Source organism: Cebus imitator, unplaced genomic scaffold (assembly GCF_001604975.1).
Source record: "Cebus imitator isolate Cc_AM_T3 unplaced genomic scaffold, Cebus_imitator-1.0 Scaffold312, whole genome shotgun sequence".
Lineage (NCBI taxonomy): Eukaryota > Metazoa > Chordata > Mammalia > Primates > Cebidae > Cebus > Cebus imitator.
Genome location: NW_016107627.1, coordinates 2,592,071 through 2,616,853, shown reverse-complemented (window position 1 = coordinate 2,616,853; position 24,783 = coordinate 2,592,071). Strand labels below are relative to the sequence as shown.

Sequence of the window (24,783 nt, the reverse complement as noted above, 5' to 3'; positions counted from 1 at the left end):
TTGTTTGTGTGTGTGTTTTATTTACTTTACTTTAAGTTCTGGGATACATGTGCAGAACGTGAAGGTTTGTTACATAGGTATACATGTGCCATGGTGGTTTGCTGGACCTATCAACCTATCATCTAGGTTTTAAGCCCTGCATGCATTAGCTATTTTGTCCTAATGCTCTCCCTCCCCTTGCTCCCCAACCCCCGACAGACCCCAGTGTGTGTCGTTGCCTTCACTGGGTCCATGTGTTCTCATTGTTTAACGCCCATCTATGAGTGAGAACATGTGGTGTTTGGTTTTCTGTTTCTATGTTTGTTTGCTGAAGATGTTGGCTTCCAGCTTCATCCATGTCCCTGCAAAGGATATTATCTCACTTCTTTTTATGGCTGCATAGTGTTCCATGGTATGGAAAATGTGGTATATGTACCACATTTTCTTCATCCAGTCTGTCATTGATGGGCATTTGGGTTGGTTCCATGTCTTTACTATTATAAATAGTGTGCAATAAACATACAAGTACATGTATCTTTATAGTAGAATGATTTATATTCCTTTGCGTATATATCCAGTAATGGGATTGCTGGATCAAATGTTATTTCTGGTTCTAGATCTTTGATGACCACACTGTTACCAAACTGTCTTCCACAATGGTTGTACTAATTTACATTCCTACCAACAGTGTAAAAGTGTTCCTATTTCTCCACAGCTTTGCCAGTATTTATTGCTTCTTGACTTTTTAATAATCGCCATTCTAACTAGCGTGAGATGGTATCTCACTGTGGTTTTGATTTGCATTTCTCTAATGATCAGTGATGTTGAGCTTCTTTTCATGTTTGTTGGCCACATAAATGTCTTCTTTTGAGAAGTGTCTGTTCTTATCTTTTGTCCACTTTTTGATGGGGTTATTTGTTTTTATCTTCTAAATTTGTTTAAATTCTTTGTAGATTCTGGATATCGGACCTTTGTCAGATGGGTAGATTGCAAAAATTTTCTCCCATTCTGTAGGTTTCCTGTTCATGCTGACGATAGTTTCTTGTTTTGTTTTCTTTTTGCTTTGCAGAAGCTCTTTAGTTTAATTACATTCCATTTGTTTATTTTGGCTTTTTTTGCAATTGCTTTTGGTGTTTTCATCATGAAATCATTGCCCATGTCTAGGTCCTGAATGGTATTGCCTAAGTTTTCTTCTAGGGCTTTTATGGTTATAGTTTTAACATTTAAGTCTTTAATCCATCTTGAATTAATTTTTTTATAAGGTGTAAGGAAGGGGTCCAGTTTCAGCTTTCTGCATATGACTAGCAAGTTTTCCCAGCACCATTCATTAAATAGGGAATCCTTTCCTCGTTGTTTCTTTTTGTCACGTTTGTTGAAGATCAAATGATTGTAGATGTGCGGCGTTATTTCTGAAGCCTTTGTTTTGTTCCATTGGACTATATGTCTGCTTTGGCACCAGTACCATGCTCTTTTGGTAACTGTAGTCTTGTAGTATAGTCTGAAGTCAGATAGTGCGATGCCTCCAGCTTTGTTCATTTTGCTAAGGATCGTCTTGGATATATGGGCTCTTTTTTGGTTCCATATGAAATTCAAGGTAGTATTTTTCCAATTCTGTGAAGAATGTGAAAGGTAGTTTGATGGAAATATCATTGAATCTATAAATTACTTTGGCAATATGTCCATTTTGACAATATTGATTCTTCCTATCCATGAGGACGGATTATTTTTCCATTTGTTTATGTCCTCTCTTATTTCCTTGAGCAGTGGTTATAGTTTTCCTTGAAGAGGTCCTTCACATCCCTTGTTAGCTGTAATCCTAAACATTGTATTCTCTTTGTAGCAATTAGGAGTGGGAGTTTATTCATGATTTGCCTCTCCGCTTGTGTATTGTTGGTGTATAGGAATGTTTGTGATTTTTGCACATCGATTTTGTGTCCTGAGACTTTGCTGAAGTTGCTTATCAGGTTAAGGAATTTTGGATCTAAGACGATGGTGTTTTCTAAATACAAAATCATGTCCTCTGCAAACAGAGACAATTTCACTTCCTCTCTTCCTATGTGAATACCCTTTATTTATTTCTCTTGCCCCTGATTGCCCTGGCCGAAACTTCTAATACTATGTTGAATAGGAATGATGAGAGAGGGCATCCTTTACTTGTGCCAGTTTTCAAAAAGAATGCTTCCAGCTTTTGCCCATTCAGTATGATATTGGCTGTTGGTTTGTCAGAAATAGCACTTATTATTTTGAGATATGTTCCATGAATACCTAGTTTATTGAAAGCTTTTAACATGAAGAGTTCTTGAATTTTATCAAAGGCCTTTTCTGCATCTATTAAGATAATAGTGTGGTTTTTGTCAGTGGTTCTGTTTATGTGATGAATTATGTTTATTGATTTGTGTATGTTGAACCAGCCTTGCATCTCAGGGATGAAGCCGATTTGATCATAGTGGATAAACTTTTTGATGTGCTGTTGGATTTGGTTTGCCAGTATTTTATTGAGGATTTTTCCATCTATGTTCATCAGGGATATTGGCCTGAAGTGTTTTGTGTGTGTGTGTCTGCCAGGTTTTGGTATCAGGATGATGCTGGCCTCATAAAATGAGTTAGGAAGGAATCCCTCCTTTTCAATTTTTTGGAATAGTTTCAGAAGGAATGGTACCATCTCCTCTGTGTAACTCTGGTAGAATTCAACTGTGAATCCGTCTGGTCCTGGGCTTTTTTTGGTTGTTAGGCTATTAATTATTGCCTCAATTTCAGAATTTGTTATTGGTCTATTTAGGGAGTCAGTTTCTTGGGAGGGTGTATGTGTCTAGGAATTTATCCATTTCTTCTAGATTTTCAACTTTTTTGTGTAGAGGTGTTTATAATATTCTGATGATAGTTTGTATTTCTGTGGGGTCAGTGGTGATATCCCCTTTATCATTTTTTATTTCATCTATTTGATTCTTCTCTCTTTTTCTTTATCATTTAGCCAGCAGTCTATCTATTTTGTTAANTTAAAAAAAAAAAAAAAAGCCCCTGGATTCATTAATATTTTTTGAAGGGCTTTTTGTGTCTCTGTCTCCTTCAGTTCTGCTCTGGTCTTAGTCATTTCTTGTCTTCTGCTAGCTTTTAGATTTGTTTTCTTTTGCTTCTCTCATTTTTTTAATTGTGATGTAAGGGTATCAATTTGAGATCTCTCTAGCTTTCTGATGTGGGCATTTAGTGCTATAAATTTCCCTCTTAACACTGCTTTAGCTGTGTCCCAGATATTCTGGTACGTTGTCTCTTTGTTCTTATTGGTTTCAAATAACTTATTGATTTCTGCCTTAACTTTATTATTTACCCAGGAGTCATTCAGGAGCAGGTTGTTTAATTTACATGTAATTGTGTGGTTTTGAGTGAGTTTCTTATTTCTGAGTTCTAATTTGATTGCACTGTGGTCTGAGAGACTTATGAATTCAGTTCTTCTGCATTTGCTGAGGAGTGTTTTACTTCCAATTATAAGGCCGATTTTTTGAATAATGCCATGGTGCACTGAGAAGAATGTATACTTTGCTGATTTGGGGTGCAGAGTTCTGTAGATGTCTATTAGGTCTGCTTGGTCCAGAGCTAAGTTCAAGTCCTGAATATTCTTCTTAATTTTCTGTCTCGTTGATCTGTCTAATATTGACAGTGGGGTGTTAAAGTATCCCACTATTATTTTGTGGGAGCCTAAGTCTCTTTGTAGACCTTTAAGAACTTGTTTAATGAATCAGAGTGCTCCTTTATTGGGTGCATATATATTTAGGATAGTTAGCTCTTCTTCTTGAATTGATCCCTTTACCATTAAGTAATGCCCATCTTTGTCTTCTTTGATCTTTGTTGGTTTAAAATCTGTTTTCTCAGAGACTAGAATTGCAATCCCTGTTTTTTTTTTTTTTTTTTTTTTTTTTCCATTTGCTTGGTAAATTTTCCTCCATCCCTTTATTTTGAGCCTATGTGTATCTTTGTATCTGAGATGGGTCTTCTAAATACAGCACCCCAGTGAATCTTGACTCTTTATCCAATTTGGAGACTGGATATTTTATAAAGAGGAAAGGCTTTATTGGCTCATGGATCTTCAGGCTATACAGGAAGCATGGCATTGGGCACCTGCTCAGCTTCTGATGAGGCCCCAAGAAGCTTACAATCATGGTAGAAGGCAGATGGGGAGCAGGCACATCATATGACAAAAATGAGAGAGAGAGAGAGAGAGCGTGGAGGGGGAGGTACCCTACACTTTTAAATGACCAGATCCCCTGTGAACTCAGGGCAGGAGCTCACTGATCACCTAGGAGAGAGCCCAAGCCATTCATGAGGGATCTGCCCTTATGATCCAGTCACTTCCCACCAGGCCCCACCTTCAGCACTGAGGAGTATACTTCAATGAGATTTGAGTGAGGACGAACATCCAAACTATATCAGGGAGCCATTAGTATGTTTGGCTGCTTTGAAAGGATAGAGGCTTATTGGAGTGGGAAACAATTGCCTCTCTCCAGCCATACAACTCAGTCAAACAACATTCAATTAATATAAATATATTTTGAGCTCCAAGTATGTAAGAGGGGATTTATATTCACAGTTGCTAATTTATAATGCAGTCTCTATAAATTTGATCTTCATAAGAAAGATGAGGAAATTACTCCTTGCCACAAGTTAATTGGCTGAATTACCAACTGAAGTCCTGTTATGCTTGGCCCCAAATCCTGGTGGCTCCATTCCATTAATTCAGCCAGCTCTCTACATACAGCTTCTCACCTCGGATCTTCCAGTTCCTAAAGAAAAAGGAGAAGAGTTAATGCTAGAGGAGCTCTTGGTCCAGATTTTAAAAGTCAAAGATGGTAGATTGCCTTATAACCTCAAACGGTTTCACATTTCCAGTTTGGAGCTGATCAGTGCATCCTCTGTAACCTCGCTTATCTGTTTTTCTTTTTTCTTTCTTTCTTTCTTTTTTTTTTTTTTTTTTTTTTTTTTTTTTTTTTTTTTTTTTTTGAGGTGAAGTCTTAGTCTGTTGCCCAGGCTGGAGTGTAGCAGCATGATCTCAGCTCACTGCAACCTCCACCCCCCGGGTTCAAGCAGTTCTCCTGCCTCAGCCTCCCCAGTGGTTGAGATTATAGGCATGCACTATCACACCTGCCTAATTTTTGTATTTTTAATAGAGATGAGTTTTGCCATATTGGCCAGGCTGCTCTTGAATTCCTGACCTCAGCTGACCCACCTGTCTCAGCCTCCCAAAGTGCTGGAATTACAGGTATGAGCCACTGTGCCTGGCCAACTTTTCTGATAATATTTTGAATATGTTTGTGTCCTCTCATTGCCTTATCCTAACCTGACTGCAGCTTCCAAGCTCCTGTCAGGTGCACCATCCTTTATCCGTACTGACAAAGTAGTTGAGGGAGTCAACTTAGGGAAAACATATTATTTTCAAAATCTATTCAGATATAATAAAATAACTATTTTAAATCCTCCTTTTAAATAAAATCATGTACTGCCTTGTCACTAAAATTTCATACTCACAATATTTGAAAAAAATACTTAATTTTTCCATTTTTATTCCTGATGGCTACAATTCTTTACAACTTTGCCAACCAAGCCTTTCAGGAATGGGTGAAACGAGGGGGAAAATCAGATTAAAATACTCAATTTTACAATAAAGAGAACTTATTTTCTAGAAAAATGGGCCAGATTAGCTTATTTACTAAAAGATGTGTGATGTCAATATTATTTCCTGCTTCCAAATAGTTATCTTGTTTTGCAGTTCCACTAAAAGTCCAGACAGAGCCATTAAATGTTTTCCAAAATCAATAAATAATTTATCTCTGCAAATAAGACTCTTGCTTTCTAGGGTGGGATTAGTTTCCCAAAGCATCCAGCATTAGAATTAGCCAGACCAAGTCATAGGAGTTTATAATGAATGCTGACAAGAGGAAGCTAAATAGGAGTGAAAATGAAATCAGATGATTGTCCAAAATGAAACTGAAAGGTGGGTAACAGCCAGTTTAAGTTTTCTGTAAGTACATGGAATGACAGGAAAACCTCTCGATCTAGGGGTCAGCTTTTAGCAAGATAATAAATCTTATTTTTATGTCTGCCACTAAAGACAAGACAAGAACCGCAGAAGGAAGTAAAGTCTACATTCATTATTCTCTTGAGGGCAAAATAGTGCGTCTGTGTCTACGTATGATTGTGTGGGGGTATAATTTTCTCCATGGGTTTATTTAGAATTCTGTTCCTCTATTTGTTATTTATTTCTGGAACATACAATATAAATAAAAATGAAGGCTTACAGATGCAATGCAAAACAAAATGCTCTTAAGTTGTATAGCATTATCTGTTGCATGTGGATTTGTCAGGCTACGTACTTATTTACATCATTGACAATTTCTTATGGAATGCCAACTTCAGAAATACATTGCAGCTCTGCAAATGTCTTTGACAACAAATGGGTCAAATTTGGCTATCAAGAAGACATTCTCGGCCTGCTTGTCTTCAGTTTTTTAACAAAAAAAGATAATAACAATGTAAACAAAATTGCTATCTATAAATTCCTATCATAGGTATATGTTGTGAAAATCTAGCAAGTAAATTTAATAATAATTTATTTCATATCTTTTGACCTATTTATCATATCTCATATACTAGGAACAGGTTATAATGAGCTCATGCTGCGTCAGTCACAGTAGCCATTTAGGATAGAACAGATCCTTGTCTTTTACCCCAGTCTGTACATCTCTGAGACTGTACTTTAAACATTGCTTTTATATGATAACAACTGCTTGATAACAATCCTTATGTCTCACTAAACAGCTACACTCTCTGGTAAAAAGGTGAAAGGTCTCTCTCTCTTCCTTTCTCTCATTCTCTCTTATATGCAAATGCAGGCTCTTGACATTTTCACTTTCCAGAATGCCAGGCTGTTTATTCCATCCCTAGAACCTTTACCTGTTGATCCGTTAATCATAGTCACTCCAAGCAACACCCGATTGCAAGGTTCTCCGAGTACCCACCATCTGCCACTCATAGTCATAGTTGATGTTTCTGCTTTGCCCTCCAGTTAACACCGTGAGCATATAGATAGCTCTTAAAGCATCCATCACACTATCCTGTGGTCATTACTTTTTTATTCTCTCTCACAGGCAAGTCCCTGAGTCAACTTTATTCCTTTTATTCATCTCGGTTCCAAGCATGCTGTGTGGCGTAGATTAGGCCTGTCTAAAATAATTATTATAAATTAATAAACATACCTTCAAATACAATTAAGTGCCCCCCTATGACTATGGGGGAAATTTTCTGAAAAGAGGCTAAGTAATCATAATCATAGTCATATTCATTAACAACAGTGATCACAGAAGGCCAACACTAAGTGGAGTGCAAGAAGCAGGGACGTTAGTTCCATATCGGTAGAGAAAGACGATATTGTGAATAACGAAGAGAGGAATCTTAATATGCAGCCTTGAGTTACTGCCTGTCATTGGTGAGTCTTGTGGTGAGAGGAGGAGAGTCGTGCACAGTGAAGCATATGTTGAATTATGGGCATATGCTTTCATTCTAAGTATCTCCCTTTTCTTTTATATCAAAGCATTTATGGGGTCCTTCTGGAATTTGTTTTTGAAACAGCTGAAACGTTTCTCATTTTTCAGATGAGGAAACTAAGGCTCAAATGTTTCAAGTTAATCTCCCAAGGTAATTGAGTTAGTTGGTCACCAAACTGAGATGATCATTCTTGTGTTGTGATATATATCTCAGTGCGCTGTACCACCAGGAGAGATGAATAACTTAAAACCACAGGACTCTGAGATCCTGAGATATTGTTTGTGGCCATTGTAAACAATTTTAGTAACAAGTTCAGAACACATTTTCTTAGATCTCAAACTCCTACAAAATGTGATTTGTAAATAGGATGTTAAGAATTAAAAACAAACAAGCAAACATATGCTGGGAGGATAATTGAAGGCTTTTAAAAAAACAATTATCTGCTCCCAGGGATTCCAGTACTCATTTTGATACATGGAAACTACTAAAGCCAGAAATTTAAAACATTGAAAATCAGTGCCAATTTGTGGATTATTGCGCTTAAAAATGCATAAAACAACAACAGGATCCACTTATTAAAGAGTTTCTGTAGTTTACAAATAAATAATTCACCATAGACTTAAGCAATGGTAGAAAGACACATGAATTCATTCATTTATTCAGAAAATAATTATTAAACATCTACTATATATTAGGTTTCTCCAGAGATAATATAGAATAGAATATATTCTATATATATATAGAATAGAATATGTTCTAGTCCAATAGAATGTTCTATAATAGAATATATTATATGTATATTCTATAATAGAATATATTATATGTATATTCTATAATAGAATATATTCTATCCCATATATATAGAATATATATATATATATATATATATATATATATCTTTTGAGCTAAGTCAACATATATATATATGATAGTAACTCTTTATAAAAATACTATCAACATTACGGTTTTTGTCATTACAGACTAAGACTCAGATAAGTGAAGAAAGGAATTTTTCTACAGATTTGCAAAGAACCTTAACTTGTCTGAGGATTTATTGTGATTCACAAAATCCTTGTCTCACTGAGGGCACAAATTTTACTTCCCCACTTCTAAGCAATGTTACATGATGAAAGTCATTTTCTGAGGACTCAGAATGTTGTTCTTGTTCTTCTGAGTGTTGGAAGAAACAAGACAAGTAAGGAGAAATGGAAGGAACTCAAGGTATCTCATAGGAAGGAGAGATCACAAAGTGATTATACAGGGACCTGTTGAGCTAGCAGTGCTTGTGGTGTAGCCAAGTGGAGAAATCTAATAAGCAGCTGGATGAGCTAGTGACAGCTCTAATAATATAGCTCTAATACAGGAATGCATATAGATAGATAGATAGATAGATAGATAGATAGATAGATAGATAGATAGATACACACACACACACATGTATAAAGAGAGAGAGAGATAGAGAAGGTCTCTCAAGTTCTCCTCTGTCGCCTAGGCTTGAGCACAGTGGCATGATTATAGCTCACTGCAGCCTTGAATCCCCTGAGCTCAAGGGATCCTCCTGCCTGTGCCTCCCAAAGTGCAAAGATTACCAACATGAGCCACCTCACCTGGCCAGATACATAGATATTAATGAAGAGTAATTACATTATTCATTGTAATCAACATTTATAATTGTTGAAATTGTCTAACACCTTCATGTCTTGTTCACAGGAATGTAACCTGGAATAGTTTAGCTATTCCAGACACACACTGCTCACCAGAGCTAGAAGAAGGCTACCAGTGCCCACCTGGATTTAAATGCATGGACCTTGAAGATCTGGGACTTAGCAGGCAAGAGCTGGGCTACAGTGGCTTTAATGAGATAGGTCTGTCTTACTGGTAAAATACGTTTTAAGTTTCTATTTTATGATGTTTATGAAGTGGACAGAATAATTGAATAATTGATATTAATATTTTGACTGGCCATCACATAGAAGAAATACAAATTTTAATTCTATGACTAAATCATAATATATTCTACCATATAGTACATCGCATACACACTGTGTATGTATATATGCCGCAGTGATTGTATGGAGTTACAGATCTCTCTGTAATTTTTGAATCTTTGTCTATTTTGATTCTTAATAATAACCTTTAAAAATATTTGTGTGTTGGCCAAAGTTCGGGGTTGTTGGCTCAAAGATAAACAAGATTTGGTTTCCTTTCACACGTAACTATACCCTAATAGGCAAGGTAGGTCTTAAAAACTGGAATACTAGTTTTTATTGTTCATATTGATGAGTACATTAGAGCTGAAAAGTGCTCCTTCAATAGAAGATACATAATAAACTACTTAATGAATATGCATCAACTATGTAATAAATGTATTGGAAATGCTTGTGCATGAAAACTGTGTACTCAAATGTGTACATTTCTTCTTGGCTTGCCTTATTAAGTCCTAAAATGTGCCATTACATCCATAATGAAAGAACTCAGCATCTGCCATTTAGTTGATATCATTGCATTTATTATAATTCCCAGCAAGTTGCACATTTTATATTGTGACAGCAAAAATGTAGAATTCCAAACAAGTATTTTCTGCCTTCAGAATTGTTATCAGAATAATTTTTAAACTAAATTATCTTCAAGTCTCAGGCCTGGGTGTTAAACCATAAAGTTACAGCTTTTAGATGGAATATACTATTGAATGTGGGCTGATAGTATCTTTTTAAAGTCCATTTTACAAATACCATCTTAAGTTTTCATTCTTATATTTTCATATTTCCTTATATTGGATTTCAAGCATTATAGTTAGATGTTATTCTTCCATCTCTTTGGGCCAGTAATATTGTCTCCTGTTTCACAAAAATCCAGAAGCTAAATGATGTGAAGCATTTCAATTTGCTGTACTCTTAAACTTACCCGGCTTTGTGATTAATCTTAAATCCTTCCCTCTGTCTCAAAAGTACAGAGGCATCATGAATTATACCAATAACTTTAAGGCATAAGGAAGATATCACAGATGTAGTATGGGAGGCGAGATGTATAGACTGATAGGCTGTGTGGAGTTCCACCAACTGGGCATGACTAGAATGCATGACTTACCAAAGTCTGCAGCTCTTTCTTTTAGGTGCTAACTGGGTGTATCCAGGTCTTCTATGGAGAGTGGCCACCATCCAAGGGTTAAGATTACCCTTACACAAAAAATCCTCCAATCCTTTAAAATCATGTAGCTAAAGCAAATCACAACCCTTATCATTTTAGTGCAACAATTGTACCCAAATTCAAACTGCAGTATTATCTTCAAGTCAATTCATGTTTCTTCACTCTGATTTATAATGGCTTTGCTTAATATAGGGTACTATCTTTTTTTGAGAGAACAAGTCTCTTTGTGGTGTGTTGTTGGCTCAAGAGGACCAAGTGTAGAAGAAATTTGCCTTGGAGGCAGTAGCCCCCTACTAAAGCAATTATTTTACTATAGCTGTACTGTTAATTTATCTGCCAGGGATTCAAGCTCCTTGAAAACAGGAAGTGCATCTTTTTATTTTCAAGTCTGCAGGGCCATGCCTGGCTTACAGGGAGCCCTCCATAAATATTTACTAATGGGCTCAACAAAGTGTATGTCCTTTTGAATTCATTAGTAACCAGGCATGTTTGTATTAGGAAGCAGAGCCACAATAGAAAATTAAGTTGTTTTCTTGTTGTTCTTTTCCCTGATTTCGTCTGTTTTTGTTGGCAGTGTTCATTACTCCTCATAACTCCTTCCTTTCTATACAGGCTTAATTTCATCTGTTTGCTTATTTTTCTCAAATGATGATAGAATTCATCATCACTGTATGACTAATGGTTAGATAATGAAATGTTGATCTTGTACTATAATCAAAACATTTTTAAATGGTCATTATAATTTAGATTGAAATTGATAGCTTCTTCCTGATATTATATATCTCTGTAGATACACAAACTACTATGTTTAAAAGTTCTTATGAAAAAAAAGACATTTTACCTGAAATGAGGAAAATAAAATATTTTATTAGACAAGTGATCATCTTTTCATGCATGTATTTGAGCTTAAAACATAATTAAGTGCCTAATTATGCATATGAATGTGGCTAATATATTTGTATGTGTAGGTAATCATGATTAATTAAAAAGGAGTCCATTCCCTTTTCTTACTAATTGAGTTATAATGCAAAACATGAATTTTAATTCACTTACAAAATTTGTGGCATAAGTAGCTTTATGTCTCAGTAAGATTTAACACTGATGATATTGAAAAATTCAAATTTTAATATATATTAAAAGCCAGAGACATGGAGTAGAAAAAATTACAAGGAAACCGTTTTGTAAGACTGAAGAGTAAAGATGTCTTTGTCCCTTTGTGTCCCCCAAATCATCCAAACATCAAGAAGACTGAGAAACAGAAATGCAATTTTCATCTTTAAGAACTCTGAAAAACAACTCTGAAAAACCTGTAACTATAAACCACATCACAGGACTGGGTGTCTAAGAGAAAACTTCTGAAAGCATTCTTCCTACTGTGGATCTCAGACAGTGCCAGCAGGACAGCAGTATTCTAAGATAATGCACATTCCTGGAGGAGCAGAACTGTCTCATATTTGAGTCAGGGAATCAGAGCAAAAGCTGATTATGGAGGCTTACCAGTACCCTGTGTGGCATCACAAAGCAGAGGACCTCATTTCTGCAAGCAGTTGGTGGGGAGATAAAGTGGAGGGGACACACTGCTTTGTCATGGGCCCCAATGCTGCTGATATGGAAGGTTCTCATGGCTGTTGTCACTTAGGATGACCTGAGGAGTCTTTTAAAACACACAGATTCCCAAGCACTCTCCTCATGTCAATTAAATCAAAACCTTAGAGTGATCCGAGCAATAGATGGCCTTTAAAGGCTCTCCAGGTGATAAATGTGCGTGCTTGCAGAGTTATGAACAATTGGACTAAAGAAACACACACAGTCACACACTGCTATATTATAAAAACCTTCAATTCTATCTTGGTCCATTTTGGTTGTTATAACAAAATGTCATAGAATCAGTGTCTTATAACCAAGAGAAATTTATTTCTCATAGTTCCAGACGCTGGGAAGTCCAACATCAAGACAGCAGCAGATTTTATGTCTGGTGAAGGCCCACTTCCTGGTTCATAGAATGGCACCTTTTGGCTGTGTCCTCTCTTAGTGGAAGGAGTAAGGGGTCTCTCTTCAGCCTCTTTCATAAGCGTACTAATACCATTAATGTGGGCTCCACCAGCACGATCTAATCACACCCAAAAGTCCTACCTCCTGGTAGCATCACCATGGGGGTTAGAAATTCAACAAGTGAATTTGAGGGGGAACATCAGCATCCTGTCCATTGCACTATCCTACAAAATTACCCATTCCTCCCCAACATGAAATAGTGTTAGATACATGGTCTAACAAAAATTTGTTTCAAAGATGAATAATAATTAAAAGAATGAGGACCACATCTATGAAAATGTACTTTGAGGTACTTTTAAGATTGAAAAGGAAATTCTTGATAAATAACTCATAAAAAGCTTAGCAGGAAACAAAGCACTAAATTACAGATCCAAAGGCTACAACTTGTCTCAGCAAGTGAACATAGAACAGTCAACGCTGAGACAAATCTTAGTAACGTTGGAAATCAAAGCTAAAGGAAACATTTATTAACTATCCAGAAAAAAAAAATGTCAAGTTAGCTATAAGGAGGTACACCAGAGAGACCTGAAACTGCATGTCAATGTGGAGCTCTAGAAGGTAATGGCACGATGCCTACAAATTCTTTAGGGAAAGAATGGGTCAAACTCGTTCTGAATATGTTTTAAGAGGCCAAAACTTAAAGACTGTATTTTGCATGAAATCTTTTTGAAAACATTCAGCCAATCAAGAGTTTTTCTTATCATGAGCTAGTCTCCAGTATCTATTTTCTGTAAGAACAAAGCTAATACAACTGTAGGATTTACAAAATACAACGTAAGTATTACAAATTATGACTATATAGAAAAGATAAGATGGAAAATGGGGGAGACAGTGTAATGATGTGGATGTTTTTAACATTCATACTTAGCAGGTAAAAAAAGTGCCACTAATACAATATAGGAAGTGTATAATAGAGGTAAATACATGCTTGTCATGAGAATGCATGATAAACTCAAAAGTTACTTTCTTTAGAAATAACTCAAAAATCAAAATAATGTTATCTATGACCATGTCCCCCAAAAATCATTTCAATATGAGTAATAATATTGGAATCAATTATTTCCATATCTTGATAATCATTCTCAAAAGAAAGAAACAGAACAGTATGTTTTTTAACCTCTGAATAAAGTTATACTATCTGCTATAAGATGCTTAAAACTGATAGGGGCACATGACTCCTCTGTGGTAAAGTTTGCTTGAAGCACAATGGTTCAAAAGAATGGCCCTGGGGTTTGGATCACGGCTCTACTTTAAATTAGTGTGTCAATCTTAGGAAAGTAATTAACCTCTCTTGCCTCAATTTCCCCGTCTAGGAAATGGAGTAAGTGATAGGACCTTATGGAGTTAACGTAGAGAATAACTGAGAAGCTATACTTAGAGTACTGTGTAGCATAAACACAGACTGAGCTAGAAATCAGAGATGCAAGGGCAAAATATGAATGTAACTCTGTGTTATTTGAGCAAAAATGGCATAATAGTAAAAGAGGGCAGGAAATAGATGCTTTCAGACTCACACACAGCATCTGATATGATTCCCTTTGTTGACAGCCATTTCCTGTGCAAGTTTTTCGGTATCTTATGCAAGGGAGAGGCATTGGGGCAGGGGGCATGGTGTTCTTAACCCTGCATCCTGCCTATGTTAACTCCTATCTCCCATTTCATTTTTATTCCAATCAATGAGTAGCATTCTAGAAGGCAAATTTTTGGTGGTGTTTGGTCTTTATTGTTCAGTTATTCCTCTCCACTCTCACAAGTGTCCTCACTTCTCTGCTTGTACCAATCTCTCTAGAATCCCATTAATATTTAGCCAGTGTCATTGTATTTTCTACAGTTTGATGTAGCTTCATGTTTAATTTTATTTATTTATCCTTGTACATTCAAATTTGTGACCCCTGGATTTGAGCCTCTCCCTTTCATCAGGCTTTCAACAGGCACTCCTTCCACAGAGCCTAAGGAAAGCTCCAGCTGGGGCATTGAGCAGAAGGTACAGCCATGCTGTGGCATGCGGGGACTCCAGCACTAAGTGGTTTATTTTCTGACCTCCTCTAATTTCCGGGACCACATGACAATTGAGATACTGATTACTTCTGTCTCTTTCTTCCATTTATGCACCTTTCCATCTTTATTTCTGGATAGTTTTCCTATGGCTCCTTCTTAAGGACCCCCAACTAATTCATCCCTTCTAAGACGTTAGCCTGTGCACTCAAGATATCACACACTCCCCATGTTCCAAGCTTCCTGAAGAATGGACATAATCAAAAGGACATCTTGCAAAATCACAAAATTGTTTAGAAGTCATTGAGATTCCACGATTGAAGTGTGTGTGGTGAGGTGGGTAGGAATCATACAGTGGAAAGGTTTGGGGATTGGCTACACCCAAAAAGCCACACTGTTGACATGACACAGAATCACAGCAACTTACCCTATTTAGAAAATTTGTCCTACTTCTATTTTCTGAATACCTACCCACTTTCAGTTCTTATTTCCAGTGGTCCCACTTGCTCATAAACATATGAAACATACAAGCTGAGACATAAAAGAGGCTGCAGTGTGATTTTCTGTAGTAACACTGGAAATGAAATTACAGGAGTTTAGAGCTGGAACAGATAATGCAGTCATGCGTTTTACTCGCACAGGTGGGGATCTGAGAGTCAGAGTCTGCGGGATTAGAGTTCCAGAGAGCTTGGGGCAGAGGCAGGCTGAACTCATTTCTCTGGATTTGCAGATGTCCACCATATTTGCTCTTTCTACCAAACTATCTTACAACTCAAAATAGTGTTTATTAAGAAGAAAATTCAAAACTAACTTGCAAAACTCAGTTTTATTTTTAATTTTCTAGTGGAATGTTAGCACTATTTCCCTTTAGTGAAATGCTGATGTGATGAAGAAGACCATTATCCAAACAGAGGTGACATGCTGGTTAGAAAAAAAGCAACACAAATATATCATATGTGGGAAAGAAATAACAGCAAACACCATCAAACTAGCAAATACTTGTCATGACATTTTAAAAGAAAGTAAAACATTTGGTACAAGAGATGAGAACAAAACTATTCAGGTGGTGGTTTGAACCCTTCATTCACTGTACAGTCAGGTAAAAAATAAAATATGTTCAGTTTGGACTAAACAACCTAATGAATTTATTTGATGATAAAACTCATCCTGGAGAGTCACTTAGGAAGTAAATAGGTATCATGCATTTTTTTGTTACTAGTCTTTAGAATCATAAGAATAAATGACAAAAGCCAATTTTCCAAAAAAATCCAGAATAAAGTAAATTCAATTGAAATAGCTTATATCGGTGGAAGCCCATAAGCAAGATAAACTATGAATCAAGACATTTTGAAAATAACTAATAGAAAAGACATATAATATATGCTCTTAATACTACATGAGCTGTATATAGTGAATCACTTTCCCTATTCTTTATATATAAAAGTCAAAGGTAAAGCCAGGGAATAATAAAGACTATGTTCTTATGGTGACTAATTGTCCAACAGGCAGTCTTTACTTTTGTGATTACTGTCATTACTTATGACAACTATTGCTACATGTATTGATTGATTATTATGTGTCTGGCACCAGAGAAAAGGTTTTCTATCTATTGTATTTTTAATCCTCAAAATAACCCATAAGGTATCATTATTCCTCAACTGATGAGTGGGGAGAATGAGATGAGAAGGAATTAGCTTGCCCAGAGCCTCTCGCCAGCCACATTTGGAAGCCAAGTCTTGCTGCCCTGTGTGCTGAGGCCAAAGCCTGTGCTGAGGGCTACAAACTACTAGGTTACCAAATAAGTCAGTCATGAGTAACCTCCATACCTGTGGCTTGGCAGGACAGCTGGTCCATTATAAAGCCTCATTGTGATAATGGAGGAAACACATCTTCTAAAATAGTGATCTTCCATAGTGACACATCTTGCAATGTGGTGACCTCCATCTTGTCCTGAAGACTTTAGACAAGTCTTAGATGAAAGAGTAAATGAGAAGGAGTGTGACATTCACTGCAAACTAGTGCCCTCTTAAGGGATTGGTATCTGACTTTAAGCCTAGTGCCTTGTATTCTGTATTCTGCGGACAGAGAGTTGGTACATAACACAAGTTAGTTAAATGAAAGAATATAAATATTAAAAATATACCTGGGAGGCAATGCAGTTTTATAAGCTATTGAGCTATAAACCTCTGGGCAAGGATTAGAGATAATGCCAGAAAACAATTAGTAAATAGTACTTTTGATGTAAAATGAGATGGTAGACATATAGACTAGAGATGTGGGAGAGAACTTAACAAGCAAAAGAAAATATGCTATTTGGTATATTTTAGCAAGGTTTACACTTATTTGAACTAAGATTAAAATGCCATGATAAGCTATGTGTTTGCTATATGTAATTTATAACTACATGCATTAATTTCTTCTGTGTATTTGAATTTACTTTCTTCACTTTGAGATATTAATATTTAACTTTGCTTTCTAAATTATCACAAATTAACCAATAATTTTATCTAAGATAATTTTGGAAATCCACATTGTTTATTAGAATGGGATATAAAGACTATTTACCTTATTACTTTTCTTTTCCAAAAAAATCATAAAGCAAATTTTTCTATATATATTCTCCTTAAAGTATTAAATAAGAAAACTACAAGTCTTCAGCTCCACAGGAGTTAAAATGTGGATATCGAATGCTTAGAACAAATTTAAGGTGACTTGTAATCTTTGTTAAAAAAATTTTTTTTGCTGCAATAAATTAATTAGACCTTTCAAGAAAATGCAGAAAATGAAGGTAAAGGGTGATAGAGTCTGCCAGATTTCCTATATTCCCAGCTCACTTCTGAAGAATATGACTATGGGTATTGAAATCTGGGATTGGTATTTTTTACAAGGAGAAATATATTTTAGTTGTTATTTACTTTTGTGGTATTTTTCTTCTTTGACTTTGGGCAGTATTGACTATAACATATAGACTTAGCTCCCTGTGCAGATCATAAATCAGTTTTATTAAATATTGATTTAGATATATCAGTTGTTATTTTCATCACTGGTAGAGTTCTGTGCTTCAGACTACCCCTGTATCTTGCTGAAATAGGATTGACAAGAGATTTACTTACCTGAGTCCAGTGTTTTAGTTTTATCACAGGATTTGCTTGACTTTGAAATAACTTTCTGTATCTTTTTCTATTAGTATTCTATTATTTTTATAATTTGTCTCTTATTACATATGATATTAAACATGGACATGAAATATGATGAAAGAAAATTACTTTTATTCAAATTATAATGGGATGTAAATCGAACTTTTGTTGATGCTGCTGCTAAAAATTGATTCATCAGAGTTAAGTGATATTAAACCATATTTCATGCTACTGTATGTGATATCAGATAAGAACTTTACATATGAATAGAAAACAGAAAGTCATCATATATCTATATGATTTATTACAGAATGTACATTTTTATTGCAGTCGTAAAAGAAAAATCACAGTAAAGACTAATTTGTAAAATATATAATTGAGATTTATAATACTTTCAGAAAAAAGCACCAAAGGGTTGTTTTTGATGTATTTATCTTGATGTTTAGTGTTGCCACAGGGATTACTTATTGATTTTTATGAAAACACATATGGAAGAGAGAACTAAGGCAACAGAATTCAACCAAAAGGGCTCCATCTATGATAATTCTGTATTTGTTCTCTGATTAAAAATTCCTTTATCACTGAACAAGGAAAATCTGACATATTTTTGTTGATTCAAGGACAAAATCTAGAAACATCCTATGGGGAATATTTGTAAAAATCCTTAGCCAAATGCAAGGGGTTTTATCCCTGTATCTTGAATCAGTAAGTGCCCCTAGGTTACAAGAAATGTGTGCTTGACGATTTTTAAAGGGGCTATCTTTAGGTTTATCAGATTCTCAAACAGGGTCACAAACTTACTTAAACTGAAGTTAGATGTCCAGACATTACTCGGAATTTTAGGAAGAAAGGAGTTTAAAGGCAGAAATTGCAGGCTTTTTAAAAATCAGAATGTCCATTGTGTGGTGAACGACGTTCATGAGTTCTTGTTGGATGAATTAGAAAAGACAACGACTAGAGAAGTTTTTCATTAGACAATGAAAGGAGATTTTAAAAGTAAATTTTGAAGGGCATAAAGTGATGATTTATTTCATGTTATACATCGAAGACAGTGCTCATTGAAATATCTAGTGATTTCTAAGAAATTCACATTTTTATAGTTGTATTTTAAACATTTATAAGTTAAAAAAGTAATACTTCTAATAATGTAAGAGATTTAATGATTTAAGAAGGTAATGAATTCTGCCATATATAATTCCCTCCCTCCCTCCCTCCCTCTCTTCCTTCCTTTTCTTCTTCTTCCCTCTTTGTAAGTTTCATGGTATTTTATAAAATGCTTTTCATTCTTCCCTTACTGATAGGCATTTAAGCGGTTTTCAATCTTTCCCTGCAATAAGTAATGCTGTGTTGAATACAGGCACATACACATTCTATGTTTATGTGTGATTATGCTTTAGAACAGATTCCTAGAAACAATTTCTGGGTGAAAGGATATGCACATTTCTAACATAACAGATAGCTAGTGGTTTACTTTTTAAAAAGACTATAAGGATTCATAGTCCTGCCCTTATATTGCGTGAGTGAATTTTTAAAAATACAAAAATATTATTTTTCAGTATGCACAAATATTGAAGGAAAAAAATAATGTAGGCATTACGTATTCTGTACTCTGTACTGTTCTGAACACCAGCAGTCCATTCTCTTCTTGAATGTATATGTTCATCCCATTCTTCCTGGAATGCCTCTCTCCTAGTCCTCCCATCACCTATGACTCACCTTTCAAGGCCTACTCACTTAAGTTTCCCCTGATCCGCCGGCAGCATTCTTCTCCCTTCTATCTGCACTATGATAGCAAGGGGTGTGCATCAAAGTTAACACTTCGTTACTTTGTTCTACCTGTGTCCTATTGTCTGGAGGCATGTGTGTGTGCACACGTGCGTGCCTGTGTTTTACCCTTATCTTCGGGATTAGTTCATTAGATCCGGTTGACTCAGGTGGGAGGAGAGCCTCAGGCACTTGTTTTGATGTCTTTTCTCACTCTCCTTGAACTTGGTATATACTTGAGGACTGGCTGATCACACTTAGGAGAATTTTATATTAGATAGATTGCCTTTTAAGAATCATCATTCTGCAGAAATTTAGTCGTTGAAAATTTAAAACAAATTTAAATACAACTTGAGGCTCTAAGCTCACTGTTCATTTGAATGTATGACTTCTCTGTTAAGCCAGATACTCACATGAAACAAATGTGAATAGACTAGCACGGAAATCTTGTATGGATAGTCAAGGAAACTTTCTCTGCTGGTGACAGCAGCCTGTGGAACATAATTCCCTGGACACTCTATGAAATCAATTCAGTTTTATCAACTGATCAGTTGGAGCAAAAATAATAATAGTGTTATTTAGAAAATCCCTAACAGGGATTTCTTCAAGGCTAATGAAGTCCTGACGTTGGCACCCTTGCGGTTTCCATGTTCCAACTTGTGAGCCCTGCTTAGCCAAAACCCTGCTGAAGACGGAAGAGCCTCCTTCTCTGGAGAGAAAGCCCCCAGCCTTTGACACAATGCTTCTAGCCTGAGCCACGTGGGCCATGACAAAGAAGATGGTCATCCTGAGCAGTCACTGGACAGTGGAGACAGCCCATCCGCTTTTCCCCTTTATTCTTCTCTACCCCTCAGTGCTCATGCCCTTTGACCTTGGGATTCTGGAAGCATAAAAGCAAAATATTCTAAATATACTAAAATATGCTAAATATAATAAATATGCTAAATAAAATGAAAACTAAGATAAACATGTTAGAATAAATCATGAATGACTAATAAATACAAGCTGCCACCATTAAAACAAAAATAACAACCACCATCACAATTGCTACTCTAAAGATTATTATTGATCAGATTTATTTTTAGATAAGTAAAAAAATGAGATGTATTTCTATTTTTCTGAGAATGTAACCATTCTTAAAGAATACGAGATCCTTTCTCACAGTAAGCAGAAGAATGAGATGTGTTCATAAATAATATATTCAACAAACGCTTATTTTGCATTTACTCTATATGGGTACCGAAAGTAAAATGATGTAAATAAATATAAACATCTCTCAAACAGAGATGTTAAAATAAAATTTAAAAAAGAAATGAAGGTGAAATAATTTCAGAAGAAAGGATGGATCACAAATTTGTAGTAGTTCTTACAGCTATGTGCTGGATGCAGGGGTGCCTATCTGAGTGTGCACATGTGTACATACATTACTTCTGAACGTTTTTTGACTGTGACTATATTAAAGTGAAGCGTGGGCACCCCACATTTGCTGCAAGTCTCATTCTCCCTATTTGCTTTATTTCTCACATGTATATAACTTGTCTAACCTCTGAAACAAATGTTTTTATTAGTTCTGCTAATGCAAAATCACCTTTAGAGAATTACATTTTTATTTTTGCTTTTGTTAAATAAGATCTACAGTGTGCCACCTTCATTTTGTACCTGGCTAAATATGTCTGCTTCCTGTGTACTTTTTCTGAAAATGTCTTTAATTTATCTTATTTTTGATAATTAGCTTCACCAAATACAGAATTCTCCTTTGGTATTGATTGAACCTAAAAACTGAAATATTTTCATTTTATTCTGGAATCTTTTATTGCCAATAACTTCCTGTGAGTCTAATAGTAAGGCTTTTCTTTTTGGGGTTTGTGAATCGTTTTTGACATCCTTTTTCTCTGGTAGTTTTTAAGATTTACCCTTTGTCTTTACAGTCTTATGGTCTTAGCATCCTATGCCTAGGCATGGATTTTTATTTTTTATCTGCTGTGAACTCATTATCTGCATGTGAAACTCACGCCTTTCTTCAATTATAAAAAGGTTTTAGATACTATCTTCTGAAATCAGCTCTCATCTCCATTCTATTCTTTATTTTCTGAAATACTGATTCATATTTGTTTTTATTATATACTTGTTATTCTAGCCTCTGTGTCTTTAAATCTTGTTTTCTAACTTTCCTCTATTTTCCTGAATTTTCTTCTTGTTACCATACAATGGGTGCATTCATTTGCTTGGCAGGTGGCAGTCCAAAGACCACAACCAAGGAAGATTTAACCAGGGGGTTTCATTATTGGCAACAAGTAAGTAGAACACTGGGGATAGTTTCCAAAGCAGTGCCTCCCCCAACACAGGTGAAAACAGGGCTTTGTGGGGGCTGGTTAGCTGAGTGACTGTATGCAGAGGTGTAGGGCAGGCAGGCACGGCTGTTGTTCAGGCTTCTTCACACGTTGTCCCTATAGAAAATAGCACGTAAGCTCCTCCCTGGACAGGGTGTTTAGTATGGTAATGTGACGAGGTCTCCAAAGTTCATCTCCAGCTCATGCATCCCTGGATGCCTGGAACCATTTTTGGTTTGTTTGTTGTTTATTTGGCAGGGGCTTGGCTTCTTCCTGAAATATTTTTAAACAACAAAAACTCAAGTTGCAACAGTTAAAAATAGACACTTCTTCCCAGTGTGTACCCCAAAACCCAGGAACCCTGGGTTACACTCTGGATCCTTGATGAGACACACAAGGAATCTTCTGTAATTATCCATCTGAAAGTTGTTTACATATTTTGAAGCTCAAATTCTTTGCTCAACTCTTAATTTTCTCTCAGTGTGTCCAGTCTGCTATTTATGTATTGAATTTTCAATTCCAACATCTATAATTTTTATACCTAATATTTCTATTTAATTCTGTTTCAAATCTCCCTGTTCTTTATCTTAGAGTACTGTTCTTGTTTTCTTTCTAGTCTTTTATTCATCTCATCAAACATTTTAAACATGCTTATTTTAGAATTTGTTTCTAATTCTTCATATCCTCTAACTCTCCTTTATAATAGTTCATTTTCTTGTGTTGTTTATAATATTGGCAATGAGCTCATTTCCATTGACTGTGAGCTCATTTTTCAGGAGTAGTCTGGCCTGAACTATGACAGGGGTTGTGTTAGCTGCAGTTTCACAGATCTCAACCATTCTTACCAACACTCGTGTTACTTCTGTGGATTAAAAACTTATTAGTCTGTTCTTATGCTGCTGTTAAAGACCTACCTAAGACTGGGTAACTTATAAAGAAAAAGGTTTAATAGATTCTCAGTTCCACATGGCTGGGAGGCCTCATAATCATGGCAGAAGGCGAAAGAGGAGTAATGCCACATGTCTTACACGGCAGCAGTCACATCTTAAATGTCAGCAGACAAGAGTGTGTGCAGGGAAACTGCTCTTTATAAAACCATCAGATCTTGTGAGACTTATGCATCATCAGGAGAACATCACAGGAAAGGCCCGCCCCATGATTCAATTACCTCCCACCAAATCCCTCTCATGACACATGGGGATTATGGGAGCTACAATTCAAGATGAGACTTGGGTGGAAACATAACTAAACCATATTAGGAAAGGTCCTTGAACTATTTGCATTGTGGGGGCACTGTAAAATTAGACTACACACGTCAGTTGGCCCGGGTCTTGGATTCTGATTTCTCTTAGGAGATTATTTTGCCTCTCACGGACCTGGACAGAAGTCAAGCAACATTCTGTATTGTTTCCTGAGGTGGAGGCCAGGGTTCTTCTAGTCCGTATAAAATGCAGAGCAACCCTTTGTAACTCCCAGCTTTGTAGAGACACCTCAGCTCCTACCTCCTGCCTTGTATTAGGTACCTCCCAACTCCTCTCCCTACTGTGGTCCAGAAGATAATAAAATATACAAATCTGAAGATTTATGTTGACCCCAAGTACATCTGTGAACCATTTGGCTTCAGCTACTGCTCACAGCTCTGATTTTATATTGTCTCAAACTCTCTGACCACTGGATAGTTTGCTCATATAGCTTTGAGATAATTTATACATTCAAAACTTGTTCTCTTTCATCTATTTCCTTGTGTTGATTTGGCATAGGGTGAGGAGGGTAAAGGCAGAAGGTGTCTAAATAAGCATAGTCCAACACATTGACCTAAAGCCTTTAGGTTTATGTGTTTTTGTTTTTGTTGTTTGTTTCGTTTTGAGATGGAGTCTTGCTCTGTTGCTCAGGCTGGAGTGCAGTGGCACAATCTCAGCTCACTGCAACCTCCTCCTCCTGGGTTCAAGCAATTTATGTGTCTCAGCCTCCCAAGTAGCTGGGACTACAAGCACACACCACCATGCCTGGCCTACTAAAAATTTTTGTATTTTTAGTAGAGATGGGGTTTCACCATTTTGGCCAGGTTGGTCTAGAACTCCTGACATCAAGTGATCTGCCCACCTCAGCCTCCCAAAGTGCTGGGATTACAGGTATGAGCCACAAATGTCTGGCCTATGTTTTTATATTTGTAGAATTTCCATGTAATGTTGCAATTTCCCCTTCTTTGATATGATACATCTATGATTTTATATTCTATATATATTGTTATATGTACATATAAAATGCATTTTATTGAGCATTAATTCTTAAAATTTAGTATTTACATGAATTGTTAATTTTACAAATATTCCATTTTAATGTTATTATTTTTATTATTTTTTGCTGCTGAATATTTATGCCAACCTCTATGCAGCCTGGGAAGAGAACACATCAGCAGTTAATTTGTGTAAAGTCAAAAAAAAATGGGAGAGCAAGAGAATGAGACAAGACTGCAAATCAGCAATGATAATTATTGAGAACTGAGAACAATTCCAGTGGATTAAGATTTGGGGCACTTACGCTTCTTAACATTAATCACAGCGAATATTCAAAGGCTTTCATTGTCTATGTATGTGCTTTAGCAAATAAGCAAAATATGAAATAAAAACTCTAATTCAGAATTACCTAAACATAAAACAAGTAAATTGTCCTAGGAAATTCTTACCATCTTGTGTCCAGTAAAACAATAACCTATATTTGTGCATACAGATACATTATTTCATTTAAAAACTAGCGGTGACTATAAATCTTGACACCAAATTAAAATTGAACTGAAAGAGGCTCTGCTTTAAATATACTTGGGATCCTTACATTGTATGTAAGGA

General features: G+C 36.0%; 1 protein-coding gene across 5 annotated transcripts in view; it reads left to right on the top strand.

The window, feature by feature from the left end:
• NALCN (sodium leak channel, non-selective) overlaps nt 1-24,783 on the top strand; it is a 369,956-nt gene that overhangs the window by 55,670 nt on the left and 289,503 nt on the right. For all 5 annotated transcript variants that reach the window (XM_037729607.1, XM_017503589.2, XM_017503587.2 and 2 more), the window contains one exon: nt 9,223-9,377. In XM_037729607.1, coding sequence (XP_037585535.1) covers nt 9,223-9,377 — 155 coding nt within the window. The remainder of the gene's footprint in view (nt 1-9,222; nt 9,378-24,783) is intronic.